Consider the following 25,733-nt stretch of genomic DNA (forward strand, 5'->3'; position numbering starts at 1 on the left):
ATGCTAATAGGCCAAATAATGATCTAGAGAAACTCGAAATCCTTGGATCCAAAGGCTCACACCACAGGGGAGTAGGAAGTGGTGGGCTGGGAAGGGCAGTGGGTTGGGGGTGACCAAGGGATGTGTACCCCTTCCCCTTAACCCCCACCTCCTGATGCAGCCACAATTTTTGTCAACCACTCCTGGGCCAAACCACAGTCACTGTCAGGTCAGCTGGCTGCGGACACCTGTTCTGGTCCAATTCTTCCATTTCATAGACTGGCGGCCTCCCAGAGACGTGAAGGGGCATATCTGAGGTCACACAGCCAGTTTTGGGGAGACATTGAAACTCAAATCCCAGTCACCTGGTGGCCTTGCCATGGCTCCTTCCACTCAACCCGTTACCTCTCTGTGTCAGGCAAGATGGGAAATGCTGGCAGACTTTGATAAAGGCTGAGAAAAATGGTTCCCCGTGAGTCTGCAAATGCATGGAAGAGTATCAAAGGGAAAATAAATGGCTCCTATAAATATTTATGTTGAAATCTGGCACTGTGACCTGCAGAACCAGTAGGGGCTCCGAGAAGAGTTCAACCCAGGGTTGGAAAAACAATAGTTTTTTCAAAACACTCAGCAGAGTTGAAAAACAATGTGTTCCAAAACAAATAAGTTCCGTTGACTGAGTGACCATAGTTTTTATTCATTTCATTGTTTATGGCCTCGCTGTTAAAGCTTTTTTTTTTTTTTACAAAGCTATTATTATTGTTAAAAACATACTATTTCTGACATTGTGAAAAAATTTTTTGACACCCAAACCCAAAACATTCTGTTTTTTGGACCAAGGACTCTTTGAGGTTTGAAGAACCAGAAATTGTTTTCCATGTGGCTCTAGAAAGGCCAGTATTCCCTGATGGATGCTTCCCCTTATTTGGAGTTAAGAATTGTCCCAGGGTCCAGCTCAATGGCTGGGAGGCAGGCCCATCCTCCAGGTCCCTCAGGAGCAGGAGAGCTGTTCCTAGTCAGCTTGGCCAGGCCCTAGTCCCTCGCAGCAAGCCCTGAGGCAGTCAGACGGTGGGGCTTTAGAACAGCCTGGGAGCCCCCAGCCTTCTGGGCTTTGCAGTGGGATGACCTGAGAAATGCTAACATCCTTTGGGTTGTAACTCCAGAAAGGAGACTTCAGATCTCTTTCTAAATTCTGGAAGTCTTTAGTCTCCTTCTGAAGTCTAAAGTGTAGGCACTGTGGCAGTCTTGGAGGAGGCTGACGAAACCCAAAGATATCTGTTCCTTCAGCCACCCCAGTGCCATCGGAAGAAGGCACAGGCAGTTGTACCACCAAACAACTCACCTTTATGCTTCTTGGTTATGTCTAGAGCTGCAAATACCCTCTCACTTTGCCTCACCCACTGGCATTCGATGGCAGTGCTCTTGCACCCTAGCTTTGGGGACTCAAACACTGGGGATGTTCAACCTGAATGCCTTCCGTGAGCCAGGTATAGGTCCTTTCTCCATCTCCCTCGTCCTAGCTTCTTTCCCACCTCCAGCCCCACTCTTAACAGCCCCTCCCTGCCAGGCCCCCTCTGCCGCCTGCTCTTTCCATCTCTTGCAGGTGGCTCCTCCTCCCCTCTCCTTTCACCTGGTCTTGGGCTGGGCTTGTATCTGCTCCTGCCTATCTGTTCCTTGCCAACCTTGCCATCTCTACACCCCTCTCCACATCCTCATTCCTGACATCCTTGTCCTCTGTTCTTAACCATGCCTGAAATCTTACCCTTGCCACTAGACTCCTTCAATCTTGCCCCTTCTTTAAAACTCTTTTTTGACTCTCCTGCCATCAATATCCCTCCTCATGTGTTCTGTCAATCTGCTTTTCTTCCCCGTGAGATGAGCTGGGAAAATGGCAATGACACCCAGCCGTGGCCTTTCCCCAGCTCAGCCGGACTCCCTGTGTGTGGACAAATGCAAGGCACAACAGAAAGGTGGCCATGCCTTTCAAATGTGTGGGTCCCCACCCATGAGTGGATCCCAAAGTCATTGTACTGGATTGCAACCAACAGTGAAAAATAAATAGAACAGAACATGCTGGATGGAGGACGTCCCCCAGGGAAGTGTAAGTATTGTTTTGTGACATTTTTGTTTTGGTCATTTCCATGTGTGTGCGCTGCAAGTCTCAGTGTGAAATATATTTCTTACTGTGTGCTGCAACCAAAAAAGTTTGAAAAGTCCCTCGTCCAAAGAACCAGTGAAGACATCAAAGACCCATTATTGAAAGTGATGGGAGTGAGAAGTGGTTCAAGAAATTTGCCTGGGCCGGGCACAGTGGCTCAGGCCTGTAACCCCAGCACTTTGGGAGACCGAGGCGGGCGGATCACCTGAGGTCAGGAGTTCGAGAACAGCCTGGTCAACATGGTGAAACCCTGTCTCTACTAAAAATACAAAAATTAGCTGGGCGTGATGGCAGGCGCCTGTAATCCCAGCTACTCGGGAGGCTGAGGCAGAAGAAATGCTTGAACCCCGCAGGCGGAGGTTGCAGTGACCTGAGATCGCGCCATTACACCCTAGCCGGGCAACAAGAGAAAAAAACTCCATCTCAAAAATATATATATATATATTTGCCTGGCTGTGGAGGCTCAGAGAGAGACCTGCATTCTTTAGAGAGCCTGTAGGTCCTACAGGTGGGGCTCCCATTCTCCTATTGGAGGAAGTGGGGCATGGTTTAGTTTCTACAGACCCAGGAAGGTCTGTAGAAACTGTCAAGATTCACGCCCAGCATTCGGACTCCAATTTGCATACAAATCAAAGACTGAACTCTTAATTAATGGTCATCAAAATCAAAAGAAATCCTTTAAAAGGAATAGGATCCTTTAGAGAGTTTTCCTTGCAGCTCCATCTGCTATTTCTCTAGCCCATAAAAACAAGGCCCAAAGAATGTGTCCCATGGAAGTGGAGTCCAGCCAGATTTGGAAATCTACCATCTTTTTCGGTGAGATCATCAGATGCTGCCACTTAAAGTGCAACAGAACATGAGTCTCATCCCTGTGGACTAGAGGCAGTCGAGTTCCAACTCATCCCACACACTCAGAGCCGTGGACTGGGATGGCAAAGCCTGGAGTTACTGGCAGTAAAAGGTGAGCACGTTTTCCTGGTTTCCTCGGATCAGGATGACTGGAGGTCTGAGATCCTGGGACAGGGTCTCCAGCCAGGCCATGTACAGCGAGCTGGGGCACTTCCCCTTCCTCCCTATGGGCAAAGTGCTGCAAGGCATGAAAAAGCGGCAGAAGATAGATTACCACGGGGCCTCTCCACACGCCCAGCTCCCGGTTTGTTTTCAGAACAGCGAGTCTGTTTACTGTCCCTCAGAGCTCCTTCCACCCACCCTAAGAATGACCTCCCCACTTTCCGCACAAACATGACCCAGAATGGACCTTCTGCCGTGAAGCGTTTCTAAACAAAGCCATGGCCCACAAGCCCTGTGGGATCTAGTCCTTGCCAAGCCCACGATCTTACCTCCTCCCACCCTCGCCTTGCTCACCCCCGATGCCCTGTGTCTTTCTTTCCATTCCTAAAAAAATGCCAAGCTCGCTCCTGCCTCCAAACTTTGCACTTGACATTCTCCCCACCCACTGGGAAAGGAGCGGCTCCAGCTCTGCACCTGGTCACTTCCTTTGAGTCAGGCAAGTGCACCCACCTCCTTCCCTGATCACTCCTCCAGGGCAGGCCGCCCACGCCTCTTCCTCACATCACCCCACTTTACTGCCTTCAGAGCCCTCCACAGTCCCAACAGCATCTTCTGATTTATGTGCTTGTCTCCCCACATTAGAATGTTCGCTCACAAGCAGGCCAGATCTGTCTTGTTCACCCCCCTTTTCCCAGTACCTAGAACACAGTCTGATACAGTCGGGCTCAGTATATATTTGTTAAGTGGGCGACTCTTCCCTGTCGGGCCACCCGCTTCATGCCAGGCTTGCCTCTCCAGCCCTGTGCCGGCCTGTGGCCACAGCAACGTGATATGTTCCTGTTCATTCATTGTCCAGCTCAGCGTCTTTGTCCTGCCTCCTGCCCTGTGCAGGAGGCCCTGGGAGCAAGACTCCACCGCTGCCTATGGAGAGGCCCCTTGTCTTAACTGTGCAATGCTGCGTGAATAAAAAGATGCCCTGGGAATGCTGTTCAGCCATGTCTTCCAACTATTTCAGGAAGTGACTTTTCTACTATCTGGAGAATTCCAAAAATGCACTGGGATGGCCACAGCTGCCCAGCTCTGGGCTCCAGGAGGGTCTCTGGGCTCCAGCAGTGTCTCACAGGTCCAGCTGGTGCCACGTGAAGTTGGGGCACCAGCACCTTCCGTGGGACTCACTTGAATGTCTGTTTTCCCCAAGTATATCCCCCTGGGGAACGGGCAGGGCCTGCAGCACCGCGCTCCTTCACAGCTGGGAGAACCGGAGCGGGAGGAGGATGCTGGAGCGCTGAGGTCAGAGCCAGGCTCTGGCGTCTGAGTCGTGGCTTTGCCACTTCCTCAGCCAGGTGACCTTTGCAGAGTTTCTCTTCCCTAAAGCAAGAACACAAAAACCTCCCTCGCAGGATGTTTGTGATGCTAAAGCCGGCAAAGCACACGCAGGCGCAGCACAATGCCTGGCACACAGTGAGCGCTCTGTAAGGTCAGCAGCTGTCATCGTCACTTAGTACTACTGACCAGCACGCGACAGCTAAGCCAGCGGCGGCAAAGCTGGAATTCGAACCGAGGTCTTGGCATCTTCCCTCTGCAGCAGCCTCTGCTCACAGCAACTCCAACCTCCTCTGACAAGGGTAACTGGGATCCTAAACAGCTATGTCACACTTGAAGTTCCATCCACAAAGCTTCACCTGGGACAAGCCCTACCCTCCTTTAAAAAGCAATGTCCCGGGCTGGGCGTGGTCATGCCTGTAATCCTAGCACTTTGGGAGGCCAAGGTGGGCAGATCACTTGAGCCCAGGAGTTTGAGACCAGCCTGGGCAACATGGTGAGACCCTGTCTTTACAAAAAATACAAAAATTAGCTGGCATGATGGCACACGCCTGTGGTCCCAGCTCCTCAGGATGCTGAGGCGGGAGGATCATTCGAGCCTGGGAGGTCGAGGCTGCAGTGAGCGTGATTGCGCCACTGCACTGCAGCCTGGACAACAGAGTGACTCTGTCGCAAAAGAAACAAACAAAAAAACGGTCTCAAAAATTAGGGAAGGTGGGTTGGACCAAGTCCATTTCGTTAAGCTATAGTCATCTGAGTTCAAATATTTAGTGACTTTCCAGGAGAAAGGGACATAGGAGTACTGAGACCAAACTCTCCTGACTGAGCAGTTATGCAAGAGGTGGACAACACCATCCAGGAAATAGTACATGATTTCAGTGACTGAATTCAGAAACTTCAAAGGCCACGAGAGAAATGGTGCCTGCACCATGGGGGTGGGGAACATCCATCACCCCTGCAGCAGACTTTCAAGCTTCAGCATGGAGTTCCCTCCCCCAGCAGAGCCTGTCCACCTGTCCGAGGGACAGCTGTCTTTAAAATCACCCCCACCCCCACACCAATCAATGATGTGCTCTATTCCTGCTCACAGGATGTGCATGCCTTGAGCTACTAATCTTCAGAAATAAAGCTGTTCCAGAACAAAGGAACATTTTTTCAGAATTACATCTCTTAGCCACAAAGAAAGGCGACTTCAGATCTTAGATGTGAAAGACAGCCCTGCATCAGAACCACAGTCACAGGCTCCAGATGCAATTCCCACTTCCTGTCTGCAAGACCCTGGCCAAGTTGCTTAACTCCTCTGAAGCTGCTTCCTCATCTCTAAAGTGGGAGTGAGGGGGTGATTATAATAGTTTTGAGGCCAGGCACAGTGGCTCATGCCTGTAATCCCAGCACTTTGGGAGGCCAAGGCAGGTGGATTGCTTGAGCTCAGGAGGTGGAGACCAGCCTGGGCCAACATGGTAAAACCCTGTCTCCATAAAAAAAATACAAAAAACTAGCCAGGCCTGGTGGCATGTGCCTGTAGTCCCAGCTACTCGGGAGGCTGAGGTAGGAGGATTGTTTGAGTCCCGGGAGCTGGGGGTTGCAGTGAGCTGAGGTCTCACTACTGCTCTCTAGCCTGGGTGACAGAGTAAGACCCCGCCCCCAAAACAAAGAAAATTATAGGACCAAAGAGGCCTGAGTCACAGGTTACAAAAAGAGAAAAAACAACAACAACAAAAAAACAAAGAGGTTGCAGTGAGCTGAGATCCTGCCACTGCACTCCAGCCTGGGTGATAGAGTGAGATGCTGTCTTAAAATCAGGGCTTTGCAAATTCATAAGGCCTGATGCCTTGAGTACCATATAGAGGCCCAAGCCATAAAATGCAATGTTGATTATTACTATTTTGATTATTGCTGTTTGGCTTTGAGGAGGGAGTGTTTTTAGAAAAAAAGAGGTCTCTGGGCCCAACAGGAATATGTTGCTAGGCTAGTCAAAGCTTGCTGGGCTCTTTACGAGGCTGGTTTATCAGCTGTGCTCAAACCCGGGGCCATTTGATAACCCACTGATTAGTGAAAAGCAATCAACCAAGTACTGCCTCAGACTGGCTCTAGAAAATGCTCCAAGCACACTCTCCCAAATGCTAGACAATGTGATCTAATCATTTCAACGAGGCTTGGGAGATTTTTTTTTTTTCCCTTCCTCAGAATTTCTGGGCTCCACCCTAGAGCCTGGTCTGGAAGGCACTGAGGAACTTGCATTTTCCACATTTTTTTTTTTTTTTTTGAGATGGAGTCTCGCTCTTATCGCCCAGGTTGGACTGCGGTGCCGTGATCTCGGCTCACTGCAACCTCCGCCTCCCGGGTTCATGCCATTCTCCTACCTCAGCTTCCCCAGTAGCTGGGACTACAGGCACCCGCCACCACGCCCAGCTAATTTTTTGTATTTTTAGTAGAGACGGGGTTTCACCGTGTTAGCCAGGATGATCTCGATCTCCTGACCTCGTAATCCGCCTGCCTCAGCCTCCCGAAGTGCTGGGATTACAGGCGTGAGCCACCGCGCCCAGCCTTGCTAACTCTTTATAATTAGGGAAACTGAGGCTAGAGAGACATGGGGTCTTACCCAAGGCCACACAGTGGGCTAATGGTGTAGACAACATGCGCACATGCCTCTCTGAACAGAGGCAGCACTCGTTAAGCCGTGGTCTGGCACACCCATGCACAACCACCAGGCACCATACCCAAGAAAGAGTCTGGGAGGCATCCCAGGACAAAGCCATTTCCACTGTCTTGCGCTCGGACCCAGCGCTCGCCCTGGACCAACCTTGCCCTAGGAACATTCTCTGCTAGGTGTTGGCAAGAGGTTTGGAGATAAGCCCAGGCCCTTTCCTTATCACTGTTCTCCAGAGAAACATGGGGCACTTTCTTTGTACAAAAAAAAACATGTCCCTAAAGCCCCAGGAAGCATTGTTCTGGGCAGAGCCAGTTTCCTGGGTGTGCAACCAGCACAGTCACATGGGGCCTTCTGCTCAGGAGGGTCCCTTGTTTGTCTAATGCCCTGCTGTCACCGTCTTGACATTCTTCTTCTTTTTTTCTAATGCCTTAAGTCACACAAGAAAATGTTGCAAGTGGCAGTTCAACCCAATTGACTACACTATAAATTATATCACTATCTGCAGCTGGGCACCGTGGCTCACGCCTGTAATCCCAGCACTTTAGGGGAGGCTGAAGTGGGTGGATCACCTGAGGTCAGGAGTTCGAGATCAGCCTGGCCATCATGGTGAAACCCCATCTCTACTAAAAATACAAAAAATTAGCTGGGCGAGATGGTGGTATTCAGGAGGCTGAGGCAGGAGAATCACTTGAACCCAGTGAGCTGAGATCTCACCACTGCACTCCAGCCTGGGCAACAGAGTGACTCTGTCTCAAAAAAAAAAAGTTATACCACTATTTGAGAAATAAATACAATCATTCTTTAAAAAAAGAAAAAATAAAGCACACACTGGCATTAGGGACATTGGGGCATGAGGAATACTGAGTCCCAGGGGCAGACTGACAATGGTCTGCTTCTGGTCTGTTGTTAGACTTCTGTGCTCTTACACTCATCTGCTAAGAAGGGTTTGCACACTGCATAGGATATTAGGAATCATGAAGAATTCTACATGCTCTACTGTCTACTGGCACATAGGAAGTGATTGGGAAGAAGAGAAACTGTAAGTCAGAACCATTTGCTACAGTCTGAATATTCATGTCCCCCCAAAATTCACACATTGAAATCCATATCCCCAGGGTGACGGTTTTAGGAGGTGGGGCCTTTGAGAGATGATGAGGTTATGAGAGTGGAGCCCTATGACCTGTGAATAGGATTAGTGCTCTTATAAAGAGGCCCCAGAGAGCTCCCTGGCTCCCTCTGCCAAGTGAGGACACAGCAAGAAGACCCGTCCATGAGTCAGGAAAGGAGCCCTGCCTCTGACTCTGAATTTACCATGCTTTGATCTAGGACTTCCCAGCCTCTAGAACCATGAGAAATAAATTTCTGTTATTGATAAGCCCAGTCTATGGCATTTTGCTATAGCAGCCTGAATGTTCTAAAACATAATTTCTGAAAACTGCTTTCATGTGTGGAAGTAGCGTTTGAGTATTATCCAAGCACATTTCTAGCTCTGTCATCCAGGCTGGAGTGCAGTGGCATGATCTTGGCTCATGGCAACCTCTGCCTCCCAGGTTCAAGCAATTCTCCTGTCTCAGCCTCCCAAGTAGCTGGGATTACAGGTATGCACCACCATGCCTGGCTAATTTTTTTTGTATTTTTAGTAGAGATGGGGTTTCACCATGTTGGCCAGGCTGGTCTCAAACTCCTGACCTCAAGTGATCCACCCGCCTTGGCCTCCCAAAGTGCTGGGATTATAGGTGTGAGCCACCGTGCCCAGCCCCAAGCACGTTTCTAATTGCCTGAACCACTCTCCTGGTGACAAAATTCCGCTAATTGGCAAAAGCAAAAATTTTACCTCTGTCCTATCAATGAAGAGTAACTGGTGCTGGTGCCTTTTGAATTCTCCTGGGCATCTTTTTTTCTTGTGAGAGTTTTTAGTTTATTAATCTTCTTGTAAAAAATCCACAATGGCCGCAGATAACATCACTACCACCCCTTTACTCCTTTGGCGGTGATCCAATCTCCAGCCCACCTTTTGCCAGCACCAACGTGGCCTTTACAGTCCCCCTAACTTCCTTCATTCTGTTCTTGCGTTCCTTTAATTGCTTTCTTGAGGTCTTTTTCTTCTCATACAGGCCATGTCTTGCAAGTCCATGTTTGGGCTCACTTTTCTTTGCATAATCCAAGGAATCATAAATCACACCAAAGCTATTTGTCTTGCCACCACCAAAATTAGTTCTAAATCCAAATGCAAAGATGATATCCAGTGTGGTCTTGTATATTTTGGCTAGTTGGTCCTGAATTTCTATCTTAGGTACTGTTGCCTTCCCAGCGTGAAGGACATAGATGACCATTTGTTTCCTCTGAAGTAGTCAGTTGGTCATGTCCTTCCTGGTTTGGATACTTACTGATTCATTCAGGATGGCAGTCAATCCTCAGACATCCAGGGAGGAAAAACCCTCATGGACATCTTAAGACAGACTGGAGGTCCAGAAACCTCCAGGTCAGGTCTCCAAACTGGCTGCTTAGCTTCTAGCCTTTGATGAGACCTAGGAGGATGCATATCCTCAAGCTTTATCTGCTTATCTGCTAGAAGCCATTGGCCATTTTCAGTCTGAACCCATTTGCTGTTTTGATCTTCTCAAAGGGGCACTTACACTACATAAAAGAAACATTGCTGGTGCTCTCCTGAAAGAGGGTATTGCAAACACAGCAGTAAGGGATGCATGCAACTTATACAGTACTCAAGCAACAGAAGTAGTGGGAAAATAGTTTGAGTTGCTTTTATCACCCTCAATGGACCACTTGTTCTGAGGTCTCCTCTCATGAATCTAATATCCTTAGATCCTGGCATCTGCAGTCCAGGTCAGATGGTGACAAGTCTGGGAATGGGTTGTATCACCAGAGCTGAAGGATCCCTCCTATCTGAGCACATCTTCCTAGAACAGTGTGTGGTGCTAGGTTTTTAGGGACCTTCTTGCCAAAGAAAGCAAGCTTGATGAGGCACCTGTGGTTGCTCTCCAAGGCAGGATGCATTTTGCAGATTTATGGAAAAGTTCAAACAGGTGAACGTTGAAAAATAATACCCTGAAGTTTCATGCCCACGTCATCATCTGTCTACATCAATGATCAACCTATGATCAGTTGTGTTGAACCCCCACCCCCTCCTCGTTTCCATCACCACAAGATTTTTTAAAAAACAAATTCCATACATCCTATGTGAGAATGTAAGGGAGATTGCTTTGAAAGGGAAGACCACAGACCTTCTTAATATTTTCTGAGCGAGGTGCTCCACATTTTTGTTTTGTCCTGGGCCTTGCAAATTGGGTAGTTGGTCCTGGCTTCAGGATATGAACAAGCAGGTTCCACGGACGTTTCAGCTGTCCTGCAGAACCTGGCATCTGCAGTCCAGGTCAGATGGTGACAGGTCTGGGGGTGGGTTGCATCACCAGAGCTGAAAGATCCCTTCTGTCTGATTCCCAGGTGGTTGGCCCCCAGGAAATGTAGAAGAGGCCAGTTACTTGCCTTGGCAAAGACCCCTTGTCCCCTGAGCTGAGGGCTTGGCTAATCATGTTCTTCTTCTTCTTCCTTTTTTTTTTTTTTTTTTTTTTTTTTGAGACAGAGTTTCGTTCTTGTTGCCTAAGCTGGAGTGAAATGGTGCAACCTCGGCTCACTACAACTTCTGCCTCCCAGGTTCAAGCAATTCTCTTGCCTCAGCCTCCCGAGTAGCTGGGATTACAGGTATGCACCACCATGCCCAGCTAAGTTTGTATTTTTAGTAGAGATGGGGTTTCTCCATGTTGGTCAGGCTGGTCTCGACCTCCCGACCTCAGGGGATCTGCCCACCTCAGCCTCCCAAAGTGCTGGGATTATAGGCGTGAGCCACCTTGCCTGGCCAATCATGTTCTTACAGGCCTCAGAGAGAGCAGAGCCACCCTGAGACCTTCGCTGCTAGCTGTCACCTTCCATCCCACATTCTGCTTGCTCAGCCCTGGCTAACACACCCCAGGGGTGGCTCAGAACTGGATGTGGGTCCAGTAGGAACAGCCAGGGCTAGGGCAGGCCTCTGTTTCTGTTGCTCAGGCTTGGAACCAACATCAGCTGGGAATGGCTGATAGCCAAGGAGAGCCAAGAGATTCCTGAACAACCAGGAGTCGATGTCCTTCTGGAAAGAGCCGGGTTCCCTCTTTGCCAAGTGGAATTTGGTAGGAAAAGGCAGCCAACAGGAAAAAGCAATGGCAAGGGGAGGTCACTGATGCCTGGGACACGTGAGGCCCTCGAGCCCTGCCAGATGGAGCTCAGGTGTGGGGCGGGCTCAGGCCCAGCCACATGCTAAGAATCACCAGGGCTATGTTTATGGGAACTTTGGCCCTTCTGCTTCCCAGGGGAAGGCTTGGGTCCTCCATGGTGCCCCTGCTGAGCCCCTTCCCAGACCTGAGACACCTGACTCTGGACAGACTGGTCCTCCCACCAGCCAGGGACTACTTACATGACGATGAGAGCAGCGTCTCGGGAGTAATCCAGCAGAATCTCATTCAGCCTCACCTGCCGAAGGGACTGGGTGGAAGAAAGCCAAGTGGTCACTTCCCATATCGTCGAGGTCACTCAATCCTTCACCACGTCCATGGCCTCATTAACATTTTCAACTGGATTCATGATTTACTTGTAGACTCTGCTGCCTCATAAATTCTTATAGAGTCTCCTGCCTCCAAGAAGAAGGGGACCCTCAGAGTAATGGAGCACGAAGCTCACCTCCTCCAAGAAGCATTCTGTGGCTTTTCCTTGCCTGACTTTATGACCATAACCAGCAGGATAGAGGGAAGAAAGAACACCTTACTAGGTTCAGATCTCAGCTCTCACATTTCGTAGCAGAGAGAACTTGAGGAAGTCAGGTTGCCTCCCTGACCTTCACCGTCTTCATCTGTAAAATGGGTATGATGATACCTTCTCCAGGGGAATTTGGGGAGGATCAAATGAGACAACCTATGCAAAAGCACCCAGCAGAGGGCCTGGTACACAAAAAATACTCTAGAAAAGACAGGTCGCCCCACTTCTTCTGTAACAGAGTATTGGAAGGTCTTCTTCAGACACGAGGTTTTATTCAGCATTTTCCAAAGAGCCAGATGGCTGCATGGGCCCTTTGGGGCAGGGTCTCGGGGCTGACAGATTAGGGAAGTCCCCAAAACTTGCGTGGGACTGGGTTGGGGGTGGGAGACTCCTTCCAACCCAAGGCCTATCTCAAATTACTCAGAAATGATTGACACTCAGGAGGTGATCGTGGACGGATGCCCTATCCTGGAGACCAGGAGACCGAGGGGAAGGGAGTTAACCTGGGTAAGGGATTCTGGACCTTGCACTGTAGTTATTTGGGACATACAAGTCCTTGTTGTGGGAAGTGTCCTGCACATCGTAGGATGTTTGGCAGCATCGCAGGTCTCTCCTCACTGCCTGACAGTAGCAGCCCCATCCCCGAGTTGCGACAAGCAAAAATGTCTCCAGAGGTTGCCAAATGTCCCCCAGGGGGTAAAATAACTCATGGTGGAGAATGACTGATACTGGGGGGAGAAGTAGGACCCAGCCCCTGCCCCCATCACTCACACTTCTAGAGCCTGCCCCACCTTGACACGGTCACAGCACGGCTACAGGCACACACCCTCTCTTAGCCCTTAGAGTCCTGAAGGTGCTGTCCAGGAAGGGGCACCATGGCTCTGAGCTGTGGCAGGGGTAGGGTCCAGAGGCTAAGCAGGGAAAGTGAGGCAGCTGTGTTGGCCCACAGGACAATTTTTTTTTTTTTTTTTTTTTTTGAGACGGAGTCTCACTCTGTCACCCAGGCTGGAGAGCAATGGCGCGATCTCGGCTCACTGCAACCTCCCCCTCCCAGGTTGAAGCGATTCTCCTGCCTCAGCCTCCCGAGTAGCTAGGATTACAGGTGCCTGCCACCATGTCCAGCTAATTTTTTTTGTATTTTTAGTAGAGATGGGGTCTCACCATGTTGGTCAGGCTGGTCTTGAACTCCTGACCTCAAGTGATCCACCTGCCTCGGCCTCCCAAAGTGCCAGGATTACAGGGTAAGCCACCGCGCACTGCCTAACAGGACTAATTATACCTTGGGTCACCATGAGTCTCAGGAATCTCTTCCACCCAGCATAGAGGAAGTGTGGAGACGAAGGAGGAGGACTCCTAGCAGTCAAGCCCACTGCCAGAGCTCACTCAAGATGGGCAGGAGGACCAGGCTCCCAGGTCAAGGATAGCACTGAGTTCCACAGCCAGGTTACCCATCAGCCTGAGCAACTGTGGCTTGAGGGTACCTCAGGGGCCAGAGCAGAAGGCAGGGTGGAGGACTGAGGGGAGAGCTGGGGGAGCTCAAGACATGCAGGACACCCGTCCCTGACCCAGCGATGTGTCGTGTTTCCCACCCCCACCCCTCTCCACACCTTGACTCTGTTCTTCGTAATCTCCTCATCTGAGATCTTCCAGGGGCAGTCCCGCCGCATCTCGTTGACAGTGGCCTCATCCTTGAAGCCATCATTCAGACGGAAGGGTGCAATCATGTCCTCAAACCTCTTGGTGCTGGGGATGAGAGAGTGGGTTGAGACCGGCTGAGATGATAGCCCCATCTCTAGGGGTGCCAGGTCCCTGCAGGGAGCTGGTGGTGGTGCCACAGCTCCCATTTTCAGGCTGAAACCCATCGGACACTGCCATTTACAAAGTGGCTTCCATGTTGAATTCAGCTCTGATGGCTGGGTCTGGCATCCAACTGAACTTTCACAAGTTGCCTACAACCACTGACCTATGACCCACCGGACCATCCAGCAGGTATTTACAGAGCATGATTCTGTACCAGGCTCTGTGGCTACACAACAGTGACCAAATCAGATTGTGTCCCCAGTCCTCACGGAGCCCACGGTTATAAGCAAGTAGCAAATAAATATGAAGTGGAAGCTTTATGAAGGGACAACCAAGTACTGGGACAAAGAATAATGGGTGAGGAAGGCCCTTCTGGGACCTGAAGGAAGTCTGTCCTTGCAAAACCAGCTATGCACGGGACAGGGGATGCAGAAGCAAACAGAACTGAACATGCAGAGGCCCTGAGGCAGAGCGTGTTTGGCTCATATGAGGAGTAGTGAAGGATCCTGTGTGCTGGGGCAAGGTGAGTGCAGGGAAGGGTGGGAGGAGGTGAGGACAGGCAGGCAGAGAGGGCCCAGTCGGGCGGGGCTTCCTTATCTGCCCCAAGTGAGACCAGAAGCTGCTGGCGGGCCTTTTGTGCAATGTGATTCACATCATTAAAGACAGAGATTTAGGGCGGGGGTCGGGCACGGTGGCTCACGCCTGTAATCCCAGCACTTTGGGAGGCCGAGGTGGGCAGATCACCTGAGGTCAGGAGTTCGAGACCAGCCTGGCCAACATGACGAAACCCTGTCTCTACTAAAAGTACAAAAATTAGCTGGGTATGGTGGCACACACCTGTAATCCCAGCTACTCAGGAGGCTGAGGCAGGAGAATCACTTGAACCCAATATGCGGAGGTTGCAGTGAGCTGAGATGGTACCACTGTACTCCAACCTACCTGGGTGATGGAGTAAGACTGCCTCAAAAAAAAAAAAAAAAAAAAAGAGAGAGAGAGAGAGCGAGATGTAGGGCTGATTGGCATTCAGATGATGCTATCTGCTATCTGATGCCACAAGGATGGATGAGCTCACCTGGGACAGAGTAAAGGGAGAGAAGGGAAGAGGGTCAGGGCCAAACCCCAAGGATGCCAGCAAGGGCGAGTAAGGTTAAGGAGGAAGAACCAGCAGAGGAACTGGAGGAAGGGCCCCTGATGCAGGAGGAAACCAGCGGAGGGGGTGCCTTGGAAGCCAAAAGAAGGAATGGTCTCAAGAAGGATCACTGTCAAGTGCAGCTGAAAGGTGGGGAGAGAGGACTCTGTGGGTGTGGCAACATGGAGGTCACTGATGATGCTGGCAAGAGTGGTCTCAGACAGCGGGGGCAGTGGGTTGGGAGCAGGAAGATTAGGGGAGGGGTCAACAAAGAGTGCAAACATCTTGGAGTCTGGCTCTGCCAAGGAGGAGAGAAATGGTCCAGGAGCTGGAGGCAGATGAAAGGTCAATGGAGGGGATTTTTAAAATAAGATGCTAGGCTGGGTGCAGTGGCTCACGCCTGTAATCTCAGCACTTTGGGAGGCCAAGGTGGGTGGGTCACCTGAGGTCAGGAGTTTGAGACCAGCCTGGCCAACGTGGTGAAACCCCATCTCTACTAAAAATACCAAATTTAGCCGGACACGGTGGTGTGCTCCTGTAATCCCAGCTACTCGGGAGGCTGAGGCAGGAGAATTGCTTGAACCTGGGAAGCAGAGGTTGCAGTGAGCTGGGATTGCACTACTGCACTCCAGCCTGGGTGACAGAGCAAGACTCTATCTCATAAATAAATAAATAAATAAATAAATATCAGATGCTAGATGGGGTCTGTATGTTGCTCCTGCTGTCTCTTCTGCCTGGAAGATCTTCCCGATCTCCTTTTGATCATCAAGGCCAACCTTTCGCAAGGCTTTGCTTTTCCACCAACAGAGACAATCCTACTCTCCTTGGCACCCTGATCTGTCTCTGCAGCATTGCAACTGCCCTTGGCTTCCACCAGCCTGTAGCCATGCTTGGAGGATGGGGCTGCAGATTCCTCATCTCTGCCTCTGCAGCACCAAGCACAGCTCCTAACAAATGGTCAGAGCCAATGTATCCATCACTGTTACATAGCTCCTTTTTGCTTGTGTTGATTTCCTTCCCTGTCCAGACGGGGGACATCCTTATGGCTGGGAGACGTAAGAGAAAAGTTAGGGCTAGGAGGTCAGGAGGAAACATACTTTAGTGAGGAGAGAGTCCTGGAAAACCTCATGCACACTGATTGACAAAATACAAATCCTGTTTGTAAATGTCTAATTTGAAGAAGATGAAGTTATACCATTTGGAAAGCAAACAGTCCCTGCTGAACCTACCATTGGTCATTGCTACAAATTCACACAGGGGTTTGCTTAAAATCTGTGCTCTTGCCGTTGCGTGGAAGGAGGAAGGAAGTTGTTGCCCAGGTCACTCACCTTTTCCCCCCTCCCAGCACCAATGTGTTAACACAATGTCAGGTGCTGCAGCCGCCTTGCCCTGTGGTCCCCTCAGCCCCAGGGAGGGGACATGCCCCGGCCACAGCCACTGCAGAAGTTGTGCCCTCTGACACATCTAGGAAGGGCTTGGAGGAGAGCCCCTTGCTCCTAGTTTACCAAGGAAAAAGGGGACAGCTGGCAGAGGGGTCTCCAGGCACACAGTTGGCCCTTCTGCCTGAAAACCCCAAAACAGAACTTACTGCTCAGCCCGAGGGTTCTGGTTGATGTCAGGGAGGATGTGGACTTCATGGAATCCCAGTCGGAACTTGCTCAGCAGAGAAATGATCCTGGAGGACACATGGAGAGGTTTATTGTTATTACTTTTTCTTGAGACAGAGTCTTGCTCTGTCTCCCAGGCTGGAGTGCAGTGGTGCAATCTCAATTCACTGCAACCTCTGCCTCCCAGGTTCAAGCGATTCTCATGCCCCAGCCTCCCAAGTAGTTGGGATTACAGATGTGTGCCACCACACTTGGCTAATTTTTGTATTTTCGGTAGAGACCGGGTTTCGCCATGTTGGCCTCGGGTGATCCTCCTGCCTCGGCCTCCCAAAGTGCTGGCATTATAGGTGGGAGCCACCATGCCCAGCCTGAGAGTTTTTAAAATGTACTCATTCATTCAACTAATTTTTACTGACCACCTACTGACTACAGAGCAGTCAGAAAAACAGATCAAAGCCTGCCCTTGTAGAACATGGGGGTAGGGGCAGACAGGAAACGAATATCCATAAAATGGTTTAGATGATGACAAGTGAAACAGAAAAGTAATTGACCAGACTTTCCCAAGTATCTGGTGGCCATCTGTGTACTAGCGCACCCCAAATTTTCACAAGTCTACGCATCTGCTTAGGATCTTGTTACCATGCTGATTCTGATTCAGCTGGTCTGGGGTGAGGCCTGGGATTCTGCATTTCTAACACACTCCCAGGGGATGCAATGCTGCTGGTCCACAGACAACACTTTGAGTAACAAAGGTCTAAGGAATAGGAAAGTTGAATAAAGGAAATTCTAGAGTGGCTGAGGAAGCAAAGATAACACACAAGAAACTAGGTACAGAACCAGGAGTAGCAAGACAGACAGCGCTGACTTTGTGTCTAACAGGGAAGGAGAAGCCCACTGTGGTTTGTAGCAGTCAGGGAAGACTTCACAGAGGTGGCAGTCTGGCTGGATGGTGAATGAGGGGTAAGACTGTTACAGGCCAAAGCGGGTGGGGCAGGGGAGGGTCTACACTGAAATTACCCAAGGAGCATTCAAAACAATATACCTGCTGGGTACGGTGGCTCACGCCTGTAATCCCAGCACTTTGGGTGCTGAGATTACACCTGAGAATACACCTGCTGAGGCGGGTGGATCACCTGAGGTCAGGAGTTCGAGACCAGCCTGGCCAACATGACGAAATCCCATTTCTACTAAAAATACAAAAATTAGCCAGGCATGGTGGCACACGCCTATAATTCCAGCTACTCAGGAGGCTGAGGTAGGAGAATTGCTTGAACTCAGGAGGCAGAGCTTGCAGCGAGCTGAGATTGCGCCATTGCACTCCAGCCTGAGGGACAGAGTGAGACTCCATCTCAAAACAAACAAACTAAAAACAATACACCTGGCTGGGCGCGGTGGCTCACACTTGTAATCCCAGCACTGTCAGGAGATCAAGACCATCCTGGCTAACATGGTGAAACCCTGTCTCTACTAAAATACAAAATATTAGCCGGGCGTGGTGATGGGCGCCTGTAGTCCCAGCTACTCGGGAGGCTGAGGCAGGAGAATGGCGTGAATCCAGGAGGCAGAGCTTACAGTGAGCCAACTGCACTCCAGCCTGGGTGACAGAGCAAGACTCCATCTCAAAAAAAAAAAAAAAAAAAAGCCAAAACCAAAACAAACCAACAAAATACACCTGCCTGGGCCCTCCCCCACCCCCTTGCCCACCATTGAGTCAGAACCCCTGGGAAGGACATGGTTTTGGTAATGCCCCAGGTGATTCTGATATGCCAGCCTGGTTAGGGACCACTGGACTGGTTGGTGGGGAACAGTCAAAAGGAGGGAAGGCATCGGGGTGCAGGGGGTGGAACAGGGCAGTGAGGAGCTGGCTGGGATGCATGGAGTGTGCTGGGAGAGAGGATGAAATGGGAGACAAGCCTGGAGGACCAGGCTGGGACCCAGCAGGCAAGCTGCTGCTGGCCCCTGACCTTGGGGAGTGAAATTTTGAAAGCAGAGCCGTGGGCAGATTTGTCTTGGTGTGCAGTAGCAGCAGAGGCTGGCAGGCCTGGGCAGTGCCTAGGCAAGGGCAGCATAGACCTGCCCCAGGATTATGTAGAGAGCAGAGGATGTGGCCCACCAAGGGACAGAGGGAGGCAGAGGAAGGGTTACATAACCTTCCCACCAAGGACATGCTGTCAGCCCAGGCTGCCATAGCCTTGAGCTATACCAAACCTGCTGAACCCAGCTTCTATTCAGAGCCAGGACAGGAAGCAGAGACTGCAGAGCAATCTCATATCTTATTTACTTTTTGGAGATCACAGAGAAGGCAGATGCTGCTTTTCCCAAGCAACACTTTCCTTAGCATTGCTGAAAAGGGGCTTTCCCAGGAGAAAGTTCTTAGTGGGGGGTGAGGACAAAGAGATAGGATTGCCGGGTTTCCCTTAACTCACACTGCGGGTGATAGAGAATGGAGCATGGGAGGCCATCCTGGCATAGGACCGGGTGGTGTAGGCTGGGGGATCCCCTCCTACTCTGACCCTGGGGCATCACAGCCAGGATAGTTGCAGAGGGCACTAGAGACTGGGCAGGGGCTCTTCTCTTTGGCTAATTAATTGGATGACTTTGGGCAAACTGCCCCATCTGTCCGTACCCTCCAGCCAACCTCCAGCCTACCACCTCCCACCTCACCTGAACTTGCTCAAAGCAGCAGCTGCCCAATTCCACCTGCCGATACCTGTCAACTCCACACTTGTGTGCCATCTGCCTTACTATTTACTTCCTTTTCTGTTTAAATCAACTCATATTCCGAATTAGATACTTTTTTTTTTTTTGAGATGGAGTCTTGCTCTGTCGCCCAGGCTGGAGTACAGTGGCACAATCTCAGCTCACTGCAACCTTCGCCTCCCAGGTTTAAGTAATCCTCCTGTCTCAGCCTCCTGAGTAGTTGGGACTGCAGGCACATGCCACCATGCCAAGCTAATTTTTGTATTTTTAGTAGAGGTGGGGTTTCACCATATTGGTCAGGCTGGTTTGGAACTCCTGAACTCAGGTGATTCGCCCGCCTTGGCCTCCCAAAGTGCTGAGATTGCAGGCATAAGCTACCACACCTGGCCCAAACTTAGATACATTTCAAAAGGAAATTTTATATTATGATTTTATTTATTTGTTTAAATTTTATTTTATTTTTATTATTATTAAAAAATAGAGACCGTGTCTGCTGTATCACCCAGGCTGGAGTGCAGTGGTGCAATCATAGCTCGCTGCAGCCTTGATGTGGGCTCAGTAATCCTCCTGCCTCAGCCTCAAGTAGCTAGGACTACAGGCACATGCCACCATTCACAGTTAATTTTTTTAAGTTTTTTGGTAGAGACGGGCTCTCACTATGTTGTCCAGCCTGGTCTCAAACTCTTGGCCTCAAGCAATCCCCTACCTTGGCCTGCTGCCAGAGTGCCAGGATTTACAGGCAGAGCCACTGTGCCCAGCCGACATCACAATTTTAAACAGAAAACCAGCACCTCTTGCCAGGAAGAGGTGTCCAATAAAACCCATGTCAATAAACCAGGGTCAGTAAGTTCTGGCCAGATGCCATTGCCTGCCAAGCCCATGCATCCAGCCTACTTCTCTTGCTCAGGGAGACAAGCACAGGTTACCAAAAGGAAGGACAGGCCAAGGCTAAACCAGGACCTTCTGCAGAATCAGCCCCAGAATTGGAGGAGAATTAAAAGGCACTTCTCACCAAAAGACTCAGTGGCATTTGCTACCTCAATCCCTGGCCACTAAAGTCACCTCTTGTCTCACCAGAGCCTGCATCCCATGTGTTGGGGACATTGCCTTAAAGCAGGGGCCCCTGACCCCCGGGGCTGCCAACAGGTACCAGCCATGGCCTGTTAGGAACCGGGTGCATGGCAGTGAATGCAACTTCATCTGTATTTACAGCCACTCCTCATCACTTGCATTACCATCTGAGCTCTGCCTCCTGTCAGATCAGCAGTGGCATTAGACTCTTAGAGGGCCATGAACCCTCTTGCAGGATCTTAGAGGGCCATGAACCCTCCTGATGATCTGTCACTGTCTCCCATCACTCCCAGATGGAACCATCTAGTTGCAGGAAAACAAGTTCAGAGCTCCTGCTGATTCTACATTATGGTGAGTTGTATAATTTTTTAATTATATATTACCATGTAATCATAATAGAAATAAAGTGCACAATAAATGTAATGAGCTTGATTCATCCCAAAACCGCTACTCTCTCCCCAGCCTGTGGAAAAATTGTCTTCCACGAAACCTGTCCCTGGTGCCAAAAAGGTTGGGGACTGCTGCCCTAAAGGATTCTAGCCCCCACTTCATTTCTCAGGAGGAGGTATATTCTCCATCCTTCATTTCCTTTTTTCAACAAATTATATATATTTACATTTTTTAATATATATAAAATATTTGTAAAAAAATTTAAAATATTGGCTGGGGGCAGTGGCTCACACCTGTAATCCCAGCACTTTGGGAGGCTGAGGTGGGTGGATCACTTGAGGTCAGGAGTTCGAGACCAGCCTAGCCAACATGGCAAAACCCTGTCTCTACTAAAAATACAAAAAAATTATCTGGGCATGGTAGTGCACGCCTCTAATCCCGGTTACTTGGGAGCCTGAGGCAGGAGAATTGCTTGAACCCAGGGGGCGGAGGTTGCAATGAGCCGAGATTGTGTCACTGCACTCCAGCCTGGGTGACAGAGCGAGAATCCATCTCAAAAAAAAAAAAATTAAAACATATAAAAATTTAAAACATAGAGACAGGATTTTGCCACGTCACCCAGGTTGGTCTCGAACTCCTGGACTCCTGGATCCAACTTCCTTGGCCCAGCCCATCCTTCATTTCATACAGGTTCCTCCTGGAGGAGGTTTGTTTTTTGTTTTTCTATCTTTTTTTTCTTTCAATTTTTCTGGTCTTTTTTTTAACTTTAAATTTAAAAAATGGATTCCTTTTCTTTCTTATTTTTATACTTCTTGTTATCCAAACCCAGAGATTTGTGACTTTACAACCTAACTCCCCTCCCTGTCGTGGCAAAGCCTAGGGCATCTGCATTTATTGAGGGGGCAGGAAACCAGAACAACTTCTGGAATGGAGAGAAACCTGCTCCTGCTCCTGCTCCTGCCATGGCCTGGAGAAAGCTGGCCCTGGGCTTTGGGACAATCTCAGAGCCCACCTGGGGGCGGTGGTAGAGGATCCGGGGTGGGGGACAGTCTTGGGTGGAGCTAAGATGGCACTGGTCCCTGCAGTCACCCCCGGGCCAGCCCTCCGCACTTACGCCTTTCTCTCCTGGTCCATCCTGTTAATCTGGCCTCCTACAAACACACGGATCTTGCATTTGCTCCACCTCTTCTTGCGGCCAAGGAGATAGGGAATAAGGAGGGTGAGGCCTGGCGAGGAGAGTCCCCATGAGTCACAACAAGAATACACTCAGGACAGAGCACTATGCAGGTTCCTGCCCCACTCTGCCATTAGCAAACCCCTTCCTCTCCTCGCTGGACCCCAGCTGACCCATCTGTATAATGAACATGCCTGACTAAACCCAAGTTGCACACGGTGCTCTGTGGGGTAGGGTTTATTTGTGCTTGTGCAGCATATTTAAATAAACAAGCTGGCGGCTGGGCGCCATGGCTCATGCCTATAATCCCAGCACTATGGGAGGCCGAGGCGGGAGGATCATCTGAGGTCAGGAGTTCAAGACCAACCTGGCCAGCATGGTAAAACCCTTTCTCTACTAATAACACAAAAAATTAGCTGGGCCTGATGGTGCATGCATGTAATCCCAGCTACTCAGGAGGCTGAGGCAGGAGAATCGCTTGAACCCAGGAGACGGAGGTTGCAGTGAGCCGACATCATGCCACTGCACTTCAGCCTGGGCGACAAAGCGAGACTCCATCTCCAAAACAATAATAAAAAACAAAAGTTGTCATTTAATAATTGAGGAGTTTCACATAAAAACCGAGGTCATTGGCAGTTCTTGAAGAGTGAATATTTGACCAGCATGTGGGAGCCCTCATCCCTCTCTGTTGTCTCTCCACACAAGACCAAGGGCCAGCTGTCACATATCACCTTGTAATCCTCTGTGCCTCAGTTTCCTTATTTATGCAGCAGAGTTAATCATGACAGCTCCTACCTGGGGACTGCGTTAAGTAGGGAATTCCCTGTCAGGCAGGTAGTAAGTGCTCAGACTATTTTGGCAGTTATTAACAGGACTCGTTCCATTGGAGCAAAGACATTTTCTTTCTGTCTGTGACTCTATCAAAGGTAGGAGCAATAAAGCTGAAAGTCACTTTTTTTTTTTTAAATGGGAGAGGGTATATTTCATTGTGAAGTGAAAAATATTCCTCCAGCTTTCCTGGGCACCGCCCATTTCCCCATTTATATCACCTGCTTGTGCCCCTAAGGGCCATCCAGTCAGAAGTTTCCATCTCATGGCGACTTCAGCTCTTCTCTCAAAGCTTCCCATTTTATAACCAAAAAACTAGAGGCCAGACAGAGGGGTCCCTCCAGGCTCCCCTGAGCTCACTGGTGGGCCCAGGAGCCCCTGTCCCCTTTGAGAGCAGGCCAGGAAGGAGAAGGAAGGAAGACCACCACCACCCCGCCCCCGCCGGGCAGGAGGGCTGATCCAAGGGGGACACTGAACCTCCGTCGTCAAAGAGCCAGTAGATGTCTATGGTCTTCTTGCCCTGCTCCGACTGGAAGATGGTGGTGGCCTGCTCTTCCTGCACCAGGGCCTTGGGGTCCACTGCAGGAGGTAGGGGCGGGTCAGAGCAGAGCCAGCTGCCGCGCATCCGGGCAGGCCTGGCCCAGGGCCCCACCAGTGCCCCTTCTGATGTTGAACACGGGTTCTCTGGCAGGTGGAACAGGAACCGAGGCCCAGGATGCTGAGTGCTGTGATGTGCCCCTGCCCTGCTCTCAGCATCTCTCTCCCAGGATTCTGGTGAGTACTGGGGGTGGGGGCAGTCCCAGAGCCCTCTGGGTAGGTAGGGAAGTGCACTCTTCATTCCCTTAAACACCCCCTGCACCCTTCACAAATGCCCACAGCAGCCCTCCCGCCTGCACTGCAGGCCCCCTGTCTCCTGGAGTGATGGTGGGAGAGGATGAAGGAAAATCCCACCCCACCCTGCATGGCTAAAGGGGCCTTGGCAGGGGTGGGACAAGGGCCCCAGAGCCTGCTAGGTGGGTCCCCATGATGCCCTGACCCTGAATTCTCCACCTCCTGGCAATATTTTTTCTTTTTTTTGAGACAAGGTCTCACTCTGTCAACCAGGCTGGCATGTAGTGGTGCGGTCACAGCTCACTGCAGCCTGGAACTCCTGCCTCGGCCCCCCACAGTGCTGGGATTACAGGCGTGAGCCACTGCGCCTGGCTTCTGGCAATCTTTGACATGGCCAAGCCCCTCCAGTTCCCAACTCCAGTTACTCAGGCACCACTGTTACAAGAAAAAAACATCTGTCCTTGACCAAGTTCCCAGGTGGCCCACCCCTAGCTGCCCCACAGGGCGAGAGTGCCCTGAGCTCTGAGTGGGAACACTGACAAGCGCCACAGACTGATGGCCTGGCACCTCTGGCGCTGGCTTCCTTCCCGTCCTCCGCTGGGTCAAACACGGGGTTAACTGCAAAAGAAGAGGCAGCTTTGTTCACAGGCTCTCCTTGTCTGAGGGCACGGTGGGTTCCTCCTTGACAGGGCTCCCTTAATGCTAGGAAGAAAGTCCCGATGCCCCGCCTGGCCTCCATGGCCCTACTGCACCTGGCCCTGGCCTCCCTTTGACCTGCCTCCTGCCCGGCTCCTTACACTCCAGTCGCGCCTGGCCTCCTCTTGCCCCTCAAACAGGCCACGTTCATCCCCACCTTGGGCCGTGGTGGTGGGTGCGCCCTGAGCTGGAACATACTTCCCCTAGCCCTGGCCTCCTCAGCAAAAGGCCCCCTCCTGAGGGAGGCCTTCCCTGGCCACTACGCCCGGCACCCGTTTTCTCCAGACACTTTCACGATCTGAAATGACTTATGGGTCCACTGGGAAGTGTCTGCTTTTCCCTCTGGAGTGTCAGCTTCTCAAAAGCAGAGGATTTTTGGCTTTTGGTGTGCCTGTAACCCCAGCACCAAGAGCAGCGTTGGTCAGGAGTGGAGTTACTGCTCTGTAAATATTGGTGGCGTAAATAGTTATTGACCAGCTGCCGTGTGCCAGGCATGCCCTCAGCAATGGCACAAATGAATGGACCCAGCCCCTGGCTGCAAGAGACACAGACTCCAAGCTCCCAGCCTCTCCAGCACTGCCTCGCATTTGTTGCCATACACGTTGTTGCTTTCACACCTCTAAATATTTCCTTTTTTTTTTTTTTTGAGACAGGGTCTTGCTCTGTCACCCAGGCTGGAGTACAGTGGTGCAATCACGGCTCACTGCAGCCTCAAACTGCTGGATTCAAGCGATCCTCCCACCTCAGCTTCCCAAGTAGCTGGAACTCTAGACACGGTGCCACCACACCTGGTTAATTTTTTATTTTTAGTAGAGACGGGGTCTTGCTATGTTACCCAGGCTGGTCCTGAACTCCTAGACTCAAGTGATCCACCTGCCTCAGCCTCCCAAAGTGCTGGGATTACAGACACAAGCCACCACACCCAGCCTCTCTAAATATTTCTAATTCAGAGTCTGCAGTCATATATGACTTTAAAATGCAAAACACATCCCTACTCAGTGGACCAAAATGCCCGGTTCCCATGGTCATTATGTATTTTCATATTCTGGCATCTTCCTGCAGGCATTTTCCTCTCCCCTCTTTCCTGGTTTTCTATTACATCCTTTTTTTTTTTTTTCATTGAGATGGAGTCTTGCTCTTGTCACCCAGGCTGGAATGCAATGGCACAATCTCGGCTCACTGCAACATCCACCTACCGGGTTCAAGTGATTCTCCTGCCTCAGCCTCCCAAGTAACTGAGATTATAGGTGTGCACCACTCCTACGCCCAGCTAATTTTTGTATTTTTAGTAGTGACAGGGTTTCACCATGTTGGCCAGGCTGGTCTTGAACTCCTGACCTCAGGTGATCCACCCGCCTTGGCCTCCCAAAGTGCTGGGATTACAGGCGTGAGCCACCATGTCCAGCCTATATTAGATCCTTTTGCCCCGACCCGATTGTGATTCGGGGAACTCTGAGTTCCAGTCCTGGCTCTGCCCTAGCTGGGAAGCATGACCTTGAACACGTTGCTTTCTCTTTCTGGGAAACCTGATGGGCTCTAAGGGACCATTAAGAGGTGACTTTCTGTGAGTCTGTAAC

The 25,733-nt window shown here is 50.5% G+C and overlaps 1 protein-coding gene and 1 pseudogene across 4 annotated transcripts in view; both read right to left on the bottom strand.

Annotated features, from left to right (window-relative positions):
• Positions 1-646: 646 nt before the first annotated feature.
• SLC12A3 (solute carrier family 12 member 3) overlaps positions 647-25,733 on the bottom strand; it is a 49,390-nt gene continuing 24,303 nt past the window's right edge. For 2 of the 4 annotated variants that reach the window (XM_030822970.1, XM_030822961.1), the window contains exons 20-26: positions 24,001-24,078; positions 23,107-23,208; positions 21,742-21,853; positions 16,448-16,534; positions 13,538-13,673; positions 11,593-11,660; positions 647-3,224 (exon numbers count right to left, since the gene is read on the bottom strand). In XM_030822970.1, the coding sequence (XP_030678830.1) occupies positions 3,083-3,224; positions 11,593-11,660; positions 13,538-13,673; positions 16,448-16,534; positions 21,742-21,853; positions 23,107-23,208; positions 24,001-24,078 (725 nt within the window). In that variant the 3' untranslated portion in view covers positions 647-3,082. The remainder of the gene's footprint in view (positions 3,225-11,592; positions 11,661-13,537; positions 13,674-16,447; positions 16,535-21,741; positions 21,854-23,106; positions 23,209-24,000; positions 24,079-25,733) is intronic. The other 2 variants (XM_030822975.1, XM_030822981.1) reach the window with 2 other exon arrangements.
• LOC115837313 lies at positions 9,072-9,472 on the bottom strand (annotated as a pseudogene).

Source organism: Nomascus leucogenys, chromosome 2 (assembly GCF_006542625.1).
Source record: "Nomascus leucogenys isolate Asia chromosome 2, Asia_NLE_v1, whole genome shotgun sequence".
Classification (NCBI taxonomy): Eukaryota; Metazoa; Chordata; class Mammalia; order Primates; family Hylobatidae; genus Nomascus; species Nomascus leucogenys.